This window comes from Rhinatrema bivittatum, chromosome 4, assembly GCF_901001135.1.
Source record: "Rhinatrema bivittatum chromosome 4, aRhiBiv1.1, whole genome shotgun sequence".
Lineage (NCBI taxonomy): Eukaryota > Metazoa > Chordata > Amphibia > Gymnophiona > Rhinatrematidae > Rhinatrema > Rhinatrema bivittatum.
The window spans coordinates 222917678-222930331 of record NC_042618.1 but is presented as its reverse complement, the minus strand read 5'-3'; the positions used below and the strand labels follow the sequence as shown (position 1 = coordinate 222930331).

The 12654-nt window shown below is 43.8% G+C and overlaps 1 protein-coding gene across 1 annotated transcript in view; it reads right to left on the bottom strand.

Moving 5' to 3' along the window:
- The window catches only part of BTBD11 (BTB domain containing 11), a 473288-nt gene that overhangs the window by 176150 nt on the left and 284484 nt on the right, over positions 1-12654 (bottom strand). Inside the window, exon 2 of the mRNA XM_029599760.1 lies at positions 3432-3581. Within this exon, the coding sequence (XP_029455620.1) occupies positions 3432-3581 (150 nt within the window). The remainder of the gene's footprint in view (positions 1-3431; positions 3582-12654) is intronic.

Below are 12654 nucleotides of genomic sequence, written 5' to 3'. Positions count from 1 at the left end.
CCAGTAATTTGTGAATGCTTTGTGCTTACACTGTGAATTAGCAACACAAACACAATGTTTCTCTATTTTTAATAGAACTCGCTGACCCTGTTGAGAACTGGTTCTCCTAACTCTATAATAAACTAATCAGCTAAACAAATTTTATCTGTAGTATTTTCTCTATAAAGAATATATTAACTAGCGTTATGTAAGAAATGTAAGTCTTTGTGTTTCAATTATGCTTTCAGATACAGGAGGACAAGATCACCATTCCCAGGTTACAGGTAGGTAAAGGAAAGGTGGTGATTTTTTTTTCTTTTTGTCTCTGTATGTCTATGTTTAATCTTTTCTTTTCCTCACTGGCTTTCTGTGAACTTTCCAGTCTCTGTAAGTCATACATTTCCTGTATTGTGTGCTCATTTCTTATATTTTTGAAACAATAGTTTATATTTGCTCCTTTAGTGTCTCTTTACTCTATTTCTTTCTCTGTCTCTCTGCTTTTCTCTGTAATGTTGTTAGTTCCAGTCTAGCTAGACATTTGTGGCGAGTGTATACTTAGCTTGAACTTAGTAGAAAGGAATCGTCATCCCCCTTTGCTGCTGTTAGCATGTGTAGTTTGTAGGGATGTGCATTCATTTTTTCCGAATTAGGCAATGTCGGGAGAACCGAAAAACGATTGAATTTTTTCTGAAATTTTGGCAAAAATTCATTTTTTAGTTAGTGCGCGCTAACTCCTGATAGTGCCCACTAACTCTGCCAGGTTAGTGCGCACTATCGGGAGTTAGCACGCACTAACTCCTAATAATGTGCACTAACTCAAAAATCGGGGGCCCTGAAAAAAAAAAACCCAAACTGCGGGAAAAATGAAATTCCTGCGGGGGGGGGGGGGGGGGGGGGGGGCCCGAAAACGAAGCCCCACATGAAATTACCCAAAGCACAACTCTAGTAGTTTGAAGGATCACTGTTAGCGGACGTAGCTAGAGTGATTAGAAGGGCTCTGATTGATACTTCCTGAAGAACTGCAACCGGTCTGATTTGAGAGTGCTGTCTCCTGGCACTAGCTGAATTGCCTCTCTATTCTTTAATTAAAATAGAGTGTTCCTTCACTATAGTGAACCTGCTTCTCTTCCGATAGTGTACTATAGATGTTCCCTCAATGTATGTCCTTGTAAACTCACTGGAAGTGGGCTAGCTATTTGTGGAAAAGAAAAAAGTAATTTAATCTCCCTACTCTAGCTATAGCATAGAGGAATTCAAAAACTTGAGGTGAAAGAAAAAAATAAAAAAAAAACCCTCTCTCATACACACGTGCCCTCTTGGTCACAAGTTTGCACATGCATTTACTTTACTTTGCTCACTGAAGTGGATAATGCTAAGTATCCTGTGTGTATACTCTTTTGGTAATATCTCTCCGTCACCAGTTCCTTTATGCTGAATTTTATTTTACCTTTACTATCACCCTTAAGTCACAATTTCAAGCTCAGTCAGTATTCTATTTCTCTTCACTGACAATTGTGTCCTCAAGGATTTTCTTAGATAAAGAAAATTCTCAGTTTCACACTGTAATGCAATACTGAGGACTATCTTAAATCAGATAATCCTATAAGATATTTCTTTCTGACGTAAATTTACCCAAACAAGCTATGAAGATTACTTTCAAGATGAAGTCACCTTTTTAGTTTAAAGCCCAAGGGCGTTACACCTTAGTTTAATATATTATTAATACCTTAGAAATAGTTATGTCTGATCACAATTACCATCAGAAATCAATTTGGATTCTCTGTTTATCTGGGCTAAGAAATTAATCATCTGAAAAAGGTGTTTACCTTCACAGAAAATGTTTCCCTTATTTAATATTTATTTATTTATTTATTCTTTTCCTGGGGAAAAAAATTGTTCCTTTCACCCTTAGCGGTCATGTATTAAACTCAGGGTTACGTCTCAGTTTCACCCTAGTGAGAATGGGAGCTTAGCAAATATGATACATTTCACTCAAACTTTCTCTCACTCAGTCTCAATTCTATAAAGAAATGATTGACATCAGTTCACGCAGGTCAATTGTCATTTAGAAATTAACTGTCCTATCCTGAGCCTAAACCTTACCTTTGGTTCAAATCTCTATACACACATTCACTAAATCACTCGTGTTCGTTCTCTCTCTCTCACTCATATAATTGTGTGCCTGTCCTCTCTGTGCTTAACCTGGCACCTGAGAGCAGTCTCAGAAAAGAGATCAGGTATGACACCTGCTCTCTCACTTACTGAATTCATACTGACACAACTGTCCTGTTAGCTTAGCATGAAGCTCTTGGGTTACCTTGGATCTTGTACACTAACAGTTTCCACTAGCTCCTAGGTTCCAGCATGAGCTCTGACAGCCCCAAGCAGCTGACAACCTTTACTGGGTATGGGAATCCTGAAACCCTACACTGCGACAGCCAACTTTACCATACATTTTAAAGCATTTTCTCAGCTATTATGTTTCGCAAAAAAAAAAGTTACCCTCCCCCCTTCTTTATCTTAACCACTGGTTTACATAATTATGAACTGGACTTGCATTTACTGACATGAAAACGTACTAATGCAAGGAGAACACAGGCAAAGGGAAATCTGGGTCACAGATGGCCGATAATAACGAATGACTCAGATTACCAATGTCCATCTATTCTGTTGCTGTATAGACCCTGAACCTGTGGTTGCTGGCCACTTCCAGGCGGGCTTTCTTTTTCTTAGGCCCAGTAGTTTTTGCCTACTCCTTTGGGTTTCTAGCTCAAGTGGAGCTGGCCTCTGTTGGGCCACTGTTGGACGAGCCTTCGTTCACAACGACAGAGGATTTATTTCCCCCCCTGCTTTTATATCCTCTGCCCAACTTGGCCCAGCTACTGCAGCCACATTCTTGGGGCTACAAACTGCAGCTTTCACTCTAACTAATGTGGAATCCAAGTCTGGCAACTTGGTGGGGGGGGGGGGCTGAGATCTCTTTTCCCCTAGGGCACTGTGAATGCTGCCAGGGAATGGAAGACCTGGCCCAGGAATCAATCCTGAGTTCTCCATACAACACTGCCACTGAGCCACAGATTTGGCCCCCAGTGTTTCAAATGACAGACATGGCATTTACCTTCCTTTCAGTGAGACAAATATGCAATTTTTCATCCTTCAAAGAACTGGTATTCATTTTACAATTTGTCATTTAAATTATGTAAATGAAAAAACCCTTGTGGTGCTTACTTTTAATATTTTTTTTTTTTTTTTGCCATATGTGGATCAAAATAAAGTCTGTATGTTTGTTTCAGTGCCCTGCCAAAATAAATGCTTAGATCAATTTAAAAAAACAAAACAAACACAAAACAAAACATTTGTTCCCATGCAGTTCATTAATTCCATAGAAAATTCTATAGAAAATTCATAGGAAATTGTGGACACCAAAATGAAGATGCACGTTTCATACTCACTGAGTTCAGCGATGCTCCCTACACGTGTTGCAAGCAACGACTGCTCTATGGTCCTTAATTCTGATTGGCTAAACATCTGCACTTCCCCTGGCTTGTTGGACCGTTGCTGGTCTCTGTGAAGGTTCAGACTGTCAGGCAGGCAAAGGACCCCTGCAAATGAACAAAAAAGAATAATAAAGAAAGCCTTAGAAATGTAAGACTACTAGAATCATCCTGTTATTTCACAGAAGATCACGAGTGTCTCTTGAGATGTTAATTTAGTATGTATGTAAAAGTTGCAGGATGCTTAAGACCCTTTCTAGACTAATTCAGTATAAAGTGTTATAAAGATATTCACCTCTAAATGGGAAATGAGTAGATGTCCTAGACTAGGAACCTGGGCTATATTAAGAGGTAATCCATGCGTCAGTTTAACCTACTGCTATCACAAATATTCAGTGAGTAAACAACAATGAGTACTATACCTATGTGATTTGAGATTATTAAAGGATAGTAATTACTGAATGGAAGACTGCTGGAACTGATTTTGGACTGGGTAGTGACTATAAATACGGGTAGCTCTTCATAGCTGAACAAGTAACAGGAAGCTGGCACATCTTTTCTACTTCTCCCGCAACTGGCATCCTATCTGTCCCAAATTCCTGCAATGCAAACAGGACTACATGGCTATGTGACCCTCCGTGGCACCTCATATATATCAAGAGATAGGTGACACATTGGATTTTGTGCTTAGAGGATTGCCAGCTTGGTTTTTCTGACTGCATGCCAGTCTTGACTTTTTATATGCACCCAGATTAGCAGAAGTTTAAAAATAGACAAGAAGATTATTTTGTAACACAGGCCATTTTGGACAAGTTCATTTTAGTTACAGAGGAGAATTTCCTTGCAATATTTTCTGAAGAACCTAAAGTTCTTTGATCCTGCAGGACAGAACACGGAGCAGATATAATTATTAAACAAAAAATGAAGGGGTTCCTCTACCCATTAGGATGTCCTGAGCTAAAAGCCACAGCATCTAATAGGGGCATGTTAAGTTCATCTGTTGGTAGTCTTTTACCTGAGGGATTGTTACTTTTAGAAAATGCAACATGTAAAATGAGATCAAGGCTTCTTGGCAGTGAATGTCTGGCATGCTTATCAACATATTCTTAAAATAAAATGCATGTAGTGCATAAACTGGGACAAAATAGCAAAATCAGCTTCTTAACACTCAACCAGTATCCTTTGCTATATGTCTCTAAATTGTAGTTACACGGACTGAATGGGTTTAGCTCAGGGCACAGTTCACTAAAATACTCACTTTCAAAATTGCTCATGCATGCTCATATGTGCATCTATATTGGTGCATGCAAAATTGCTACAGAAGTTTATAACAACAAGTAAATGATGTGCAGGTTATAAAATACGAGTACATATGCATGCAGACATGCTCATGAATGTAAAAACTGCGAGCCGTGCAATTTCGGACTTATCTAGATACGTAGCGGCACTTATCTGGATAAGTTTGAAAAGCTCTACTTCTCTATTCAAGTAGCACTTTCAGACTTATCTGGCTACATAAGATAGCCAGATAAGTCTTAAAAAATGTTGCTTAGTCGGATAAGTTGTCTTAGCCAGCTGTCAGCTTACCAGATAAGTCTAAAAAGCATTACATATCTGGCTAAATCAGACAGCCGGATAAATAGCACTTTTAGACTTATCCAGCTGACTTAGCCAAATAAGCAGCATTTTAAGACATCTGGCTATGCAGCGCTTTGTTATTTATTTATTTACTTACTTATTTACTTATCTAGCAATCTTATATAGACAGATAAGTCTGAAAAGCGCTACATAGACGAACCAGTAGCACTTTTCAGACTTATCCAGCTAAGCAGCTGTTGGAGTCATTGTTTTGTTACTTTTGCTAAAGATGTATATAGAGGATAGGCCAGATGGATTCTGAGTTTTCACCCAGACACAGACTAGTTTGAAGGCCACAGGCTAACCTCTGAGTGAACTCCTATTTACTGTGAAATGTTTACCAACAGGCAACTATGTTGAGAAAGCTAGAAATTAAAGCCTGAGTGAGAATGAAGAACACACAGCTGTGCCTGAAATTTGATAAGAAATCAGAGGGAGGGAACATCACTGCTTTCACAAACATTTTTAGTGTATAAAGAGAAATAGCAGAGAGAGAGAGAAAGGGAAGAGCGCGCTGGACATGATGGTACAAGCTGATTCTTTGGAAACATGTAAGCTTTGTATATCTATGTAGCAATGGTTATCATCTAGGGATGTGAATCGTTTTTCAACGATTAAAATTATCGTCCGATAATGTTAATATCGTCTTAAATCATTATAGAACACGATACATTAGAAATTCTAACGATTTATCGTTAAAAATCGTTAAATTGTGTTAGTGCGCACTAACAGAAAATGATACAAATTGACACTTTCCAGGTCACTGAAGGTCAGTTAGGAATGAATATGTATTCCTATTGGCTGGCTGCCCTCTTATCTATTGATGTTACCAAGGTTCCCACTGAGGTGATGGTTGGGGGGATGGGAAATGGAACTGGAAACTCACGAACACCAACAGAAAATGATACAAATTGTTGACACTTCCCAGGTCAGTAAAGGTCACTTAGGAATGAATATGTATTCCTATTGGCTGGCTGTGCTCTTATCTATTGATGTTACCAAGGTTCCCACTGAGGTAATGGTTGGGGGGATGTGAAATGGAAACAGTTGGAAGCTTGACAAAAAAAGTAACGTGATGATCATCACTCATGTACTAGAACTTGTTTGTTTATTATTTTTGTTAGCAGGCATGTGAAATGCTAGTGCATGTTGAATTTGCCAATCACTGTGCATTTTAGAAAGGTGGTCCTGGCTGGAACTACACAGTTCAAATATATGTGGTAATTGATTGTTGGTAAGTGTATTTTTTAAGTAGCCACACTGGCCACCAGATCACGGATCATGGAGAGCTGCATCCCTGCTCCCAGCCAGTCTGGGGCTGCCTGTCCCAGTCATCCATAGAGGGCTGCAGCCCTGCTCCCAGCCAGTCTGGGGCTGCCTGTCCCTGTAATCCATGCAGAGCTGCATCCCTGCTCCCAGCCAGTCTGGGGCTGCCTGTCCCAGTAATCCATGCAGAGCTGCTTCCCTGCTCCCATCCAGTCTGGGGCTGCCTGTCCCAGTCATCCATGCAGAGCTGTATCCCTGCTCCCAGCCAGTCTGGGGCTGCCTGTCCCAGTAATCCATGCAGAGCTGCATCCCTGCTCCCAGCCAGTCTGGGGCTGCCTGTCCCAGTAATCCATGCAGAGCTGCATCCCTGCTCCCAGGCAGTCCGGGGCTGCCTGTCCCAGTAATCCATGTAGAGCTGCATCCCTGCTCCCAGCCAGTCTGGGGCTGCCTGTCCCAGTCATCCATGGAGGGCTGCAGCCCTGCTCCCAACCAGTCTGGGGCTGCCTGTCCCTGTAATCCATGCAGAGCTGCATCCCTGCTCCCAGCCAGTCTGGGGCTGCCTGTCCCAGTAATCCATGCAGAGCTGCATCCCTGCTCCCAGCCAGTCTGGAGATCACAACACTCCTGGTATTAATAGGGATAGGGCACTGTGTGCAGGAAGATCACAACACTCCTGGTATTGATAGGGATAGGGCACTGTGTGCAGGAAGATCACAACACCCCTGGTATCAGGGTTAGGGCACTGTGTGCAGGAAGATCACAACACTCCTGGTATTAATAGGGATAGGGCACTGTGTGCAGGAAGATCACAACACCCCTGGTGCCAGGGTTAGGGCACTGTGTGCAGGAAGATCACAACACACCTGGTGTCAGGGTTAGGGCACTGTGTGCAGGAAGATCACAACACTCCTGGTATTAATAGGGATAGGGCACTGTGTGCAGGAAGATCACAACACCCCTGGTGCCAGTGTTAGGGCACAAGTTCTAGTCACATTGACTGATCACATTACTTTTTTTGTCAAGCTACCAACTGTTTCCATTTCCCATCCCCCATATACTGTCAGTGGGAACCTTGGTAACATGAATAAATAAGAGGGCAGCCAATAGGAATACATATTCATTCCTAAACTGACCTTAACTGACCTGAAAAGTGTCAAATTGTATCATTTTCTGTTAGTGCGCACTAACTCCCGTTAGTGCGCACTAATCGGAAAAAAACGATTTTTAACGATTTTTTAACTTAAAAATCGTGCCAAACACGATTTTCTTCTCCTGCCAGACGATTTCGATCGTTAAGACGATAGGGAACACGATTCACATCTCTATTATCATCTACCATTACTTCTGTGTAGTCTGATTTCATTTTGTTCTATCCTCCTATTGCTCAAATAAACTCACTTTCCTAAATACTTGGAACCGTGATGTACTGAATCAAAGTTTGTGTGTGGCTCTTTGTATTGGGTATTAGCTCCTGGGTTCAAGCTCCCAGGTATAATTCCAGTAATTGTGTGTGTTTATATGGAATAAGCCACTTAGGTATCCCCCAGTGTAGACCTCAGTGAGATTAGCGCGCCCCCCCCCCCCCAGGTCAGAGCACCAATGTGCACAGACTAAACCCATAACAGGAGCCTCTGTCAACAGTGACATCAATGTGAAGTTGACACTACACAACAATCTAAGACATTACTGCTCCTTGGACAGATATGTTACTTTCAAAAAGGCTTAGTTATCTTGTGCTTTGGAATCCAGAAAGTTACATGTACCACTAGGATTTTATTTTTGTTCCAAAACTGGTTCTAGCTATTAAAAGTTAAGCTTAGGGTATGTGTACAGTTAATGCATTCCAGGATGCTCATTAGAGTATGAGCACCCACCTCCATGTGCAGGTTCCATCAGCACACAGGCAGAAGCTAAAAATCATCAGATGTACAATTTCCAACATTCATAACGTGAGCTGGAGGCACATAAACATTGTTTTCCACTTTAAGAGGGCAATTTTCAAACAGCTCAAATTTTCCAAGTGCACAAGCCCGCTATGTAAATTTGTGGGTTGTCCCAGCACATGTGCACACGCATGCTCAGGAAGTTACACCTGGTCTGGTTTTCAGCATTATCTAGCTAATATAGCCAGGTAACTTTAGAGACTGCTGGAGAGCAGGATTTAGATTCCTCCTTTGTCCACCCTTCACCACTCCTACAGTAGAGCACCCTCTCCTGTGCATCCAAGAGACCCCAGAGCAGAGTCCCACCTCTTTCTTGGCTTGCTCTTGCAGGGTCTTTTTGAGACATCTCTATTTTCTTCTCCTACAACAACTCCCAGTGACTCTGTCCGGTGACTCATCGCGTCATTATTTATATCACTTTGCTACTGAATCATCCTATAGGGGATGGACCTCCCAGTCACTCCGAAGTGACACTGCTCCTCACATTGCTAGAAACCGATCCTTCCTAACTCTTGCATTCCTTTCCTTTATCTTGTCATTACTACAGTGTGGGGGGGTTTTTTCCCCATCAGGAATGAAACATTTCTGGTTTTCTTGACATTGTTTTTTCTTTCTCTTGCTGCTTGTGCAACAGGGCTACTTAACTGGTCTGAAGCATATTTAAATGAGGCACTGCGGTGAATCAAGTGCTGCCAGGCATTTTTGTCTTTTTGCCCATAATTTGAGCCAATCACAGTAGAAGCCTGCTCAGGATACTACCCTGTCGCAATTCCAGATGCTGGTGATACCAAGAAAGCAGATCTGCATATTGGGAAAGGTATAGTAAAGGTTGCATATGCACTAAATAATCTAATAATCTGCTACATGATTACAAGTGTGTGTTTGTGGGGTGAGGGAGGTGTCTGCCTATGGGGAGATTTGTATGTTTTTTTTCCACAGATGCACATGGCCTCACAGCTGTGGTTTTTTACCCCTACAAAGGGTGGTGTTATTTTTATTCAAAGTCAGCAAACTACTTCCTGGCAGAAATGTTTTTAAAGTCACCAATATTGGGGAACTGAGCCCTGCATGGGGGTTCATGACTGAGAAGCATGTGAAGCGCCCTCTACAGTAGTCACAAAATTGCTGCTATATTATTGTTTGTCATTAAAACACGGTCTCTAAGCATATCTAATATGAGCCAGTCCTCGTAGGGGATACTGGGACATGCAGGGGTGGCTCAAGGCAATCTGTCGCCTGAGGCGAGGGATGAGATGGCACCCATAATCTGGGTCAAGCATAGGGCACAGTGAACCCAGGTTCAGAGGCAAGGGTGTGATTTTTGTTATTTTTGGCCAGTCAGGGAACCACTAAGCATGGGTGTCCCTTCTTTGATTCTGGCTGACTGCTCCTTCCCTCCTGTTTCCCAGGAATTCACACAGACAAAGCAGCAACTCACTCCAAAATGCAATCAAGAAATCCACTTCTTACTGTTTGAGGATTACTAGCAGTCAGATGTCACAAATGAACTCTGAATATACAAATAGGGTCTGGGGTGCACAGGTTTCTACAAAAAGGTGGTAACAGCTATCAGCCCAACAGGTTGATACATTGTTACTCTCCACATTTTAACTTTGGGAGGGCAGACGGGCCCTGTGCAATGTTGCTCATAGTAATATGGTGCCAGGCTCACTTCAAGAGCAGGCCGGGGGTGGGGGGTTGGTAGTGACTGGATTTCCAGTCTGTTGGAGTAGGAGCCGTTGCACAGTTTTAATTCAAACCATGGTGGGGTCGGGAGCCGATTGGTTCCTGGACACTGAGCCCATAGGGTAAGGGGAGGAGTTTGGGGTTTAGGGGGTGTGTGAAGCAGGGCTGAGTTTACTTGTCTGCCGATGTTGCCGCTGTTACATAGTGTTGGCTCTGTTCATGGTGAGGCCCGGTCGGTGATTGTTGCTGTTAGTTCCCATGGAGTCAGAAGTGGCTGTGGCAGCGGAGGACATTAGGGAGGCGAGTGGTTCCTTGTGGCGTCGGTGGATCGCATGGGTGTGAGCAGCCCAACAGGACCTGAGGTGGGTTCGAGCCTTCACTTAGTAAGTGCGTCCAATGGCGCGAGGTGCTGGCCTATCAGCAGGACGGGAGTAGCTGTTCCTCCTGCCCCACTTTGTTTGAAGTAGGTGCAGGTTTCTAAGGCGTTCTTTGCAGGCCGGGGCGCGCACTCCTGTGCGCGTAGCTGCAGCAATCCCACAGGCATGCAGGGGGAGAGGGCTTCGGTGATTGAAGATGTGCAGCCCTTGCCAGTGCCTTCTTTGCCTCTTTCCAGCATCAGGGGATCAATCGACAGTGCCTGTGAGTCCTGTGGCCTCATTTGGGGTGCCTGATTTGGGATCAGTGGGGCCTGGAAGTTTGCGGCCTGATTGGTGTAACCTCAATGCGTGGGGGATTTCGCATGCTGGCACTGAGTGTTTGATGGGGGAGGGGCTTTCTGGGGCTTGACTAGTGCTGTTTTTCCTCTGGATTGGGGAATAGGGGTTAGGGGCCAGATCACCAATTTTAGGGGGCTATGGTAGAATTTGGGACTCTATTTTCCTGCTGTGGGGGAGGGATCCGCGGCACCTTGGTTGGGTCTGGGTTTTCAAAGAGGTTTTCTTCACAGAGTGGAGGTAGCTGGGGTAGCACCCCTTGTTATTGACCAGTTGATCCTGATTTTGGGGGAGTTTCATTCGGCATCCCAGGTCAGGGGGGGTGGTGTACTGCTCCCGGATATTATTCGGCTTGGGGTCCTTTGCCTGAGTCAAATAGGGTGGCTGATGGGGGTCCTGGGATGGTGGGGCCTTTCGGGCCTGTTGCTTCGGCTGCTTTTGTTCCTTCACAGGCTCATTCTTTGCGTTACTTGACGATGGTCCAGGTCCCTCATGTCAGAAAGGGTGGCGTAATGACCCGGCATCCGCAGCGGTCAATGTATCTGGTCCACTGATCCAAGATCTTGGAGAGGTTGAATCGAGCATGCGCAACAGAGTGAGTTGACAGCTGTTGGTTCATCTGGGGCGAGAGAAGCAGCAGATCAGCCTGTTCCTGCTCCTCTTGCGGCGAGTTTGTCAGAGGGTGTGTCTCTTGTAGGAGGGTCTCTCACCTGCTGTGGATAAATCCTGTGATTCTGTGGGGGTTAAGAGGCATGACAAGTCTAAGCATAGGAAGAATCGTGATAGATCCAGTTCCTCCGATTTTTCGTTGCCTACCTCCGCTTCTTCCTCGTTGGGTTCTTTGCATGATTTGTCTCCGGCTGGTGTAGGGACAGGGGATAAAGGTGCCTATAGAGCAGGGGTGGGCAAGTCCGGTCCTCGAGGGCTGCAAACCAGTCGGGTTTTCAGGATACCCCTAATGAATATGCATGAAATAGATTTGCATACAACTGAGGCAGTGTGTATGCAGGTCTCTCTCATGCATATTCATTAATGATATCCTGAAAACCCGACTGGTTTGCAGCCCTCAAGGACCGGAATTGCCCACCCCTGCTATAGAGGGACCCAGGCTTTGGTGACTTTTTCGGAATTATGGGAGTACATATCTAGGTCTCTTAGGAGAAGATTCAGCATCGCAAGTATATTGATATTTTTCAGTTGTTAGAAGATCATAGAGGGAAGAGGAAAGGGAAAGAGAAAAAGAAGAAAGGGGGTGTGGAGCGTTTCCCAGGAACTCAAAAAAAGGTTTTGTGCAATATTCTTAACTGGATACAATCTTTTCTTCATCTCATAAGTGTTGTAGGACATCATGACACTTCACAGTATGGGCCTTTATTGGTATATGCTGATTCAATTTTGGCTGCTAGTAGAGAGTACAAGGGTTGGTCTTGACTTAATTACAATGAGCGATTTTCAGGACTGTATGGAGGAGAATAAGTTTATGTCCTGGGGTACCCAGAATGTTGGTTTGTGGTTAACACAGATGAATAGCAAGGTATCTTCCTCTGTGGTGGGTAATGTCAGTGGTGTAAATTGTGCGTCAAGTGGGCGGCCCTTTCAGGTGGGACCCACGTCTGTTGGTGCAGGAAGAACCGGGATGGGTGTCCCAATGTTTGCTGGTGTTTCAACCATGCAATTTCCCAGATTGCAAATTCCGATGTGTGCTCCAGCTGTGGAGTCAGTCACCCAGTATCCAAATCCCTTAAGTGGACGGGTGATGGAGCTACTGGTGGGCCCTCTGCGAAGGGAGCTTCAAAATGAGTTCTTTGAGCAGGCATCTACTCTGATTCGTGAGGACTCTTTGTTGCCTTGGCGCGAGGTTTACCCAAGGGTTGAGTGTGCAATTCTTTTGTATCAAGGGTTTGAGTATGGTTTTTGTATTCCCTTTTTGGGGCC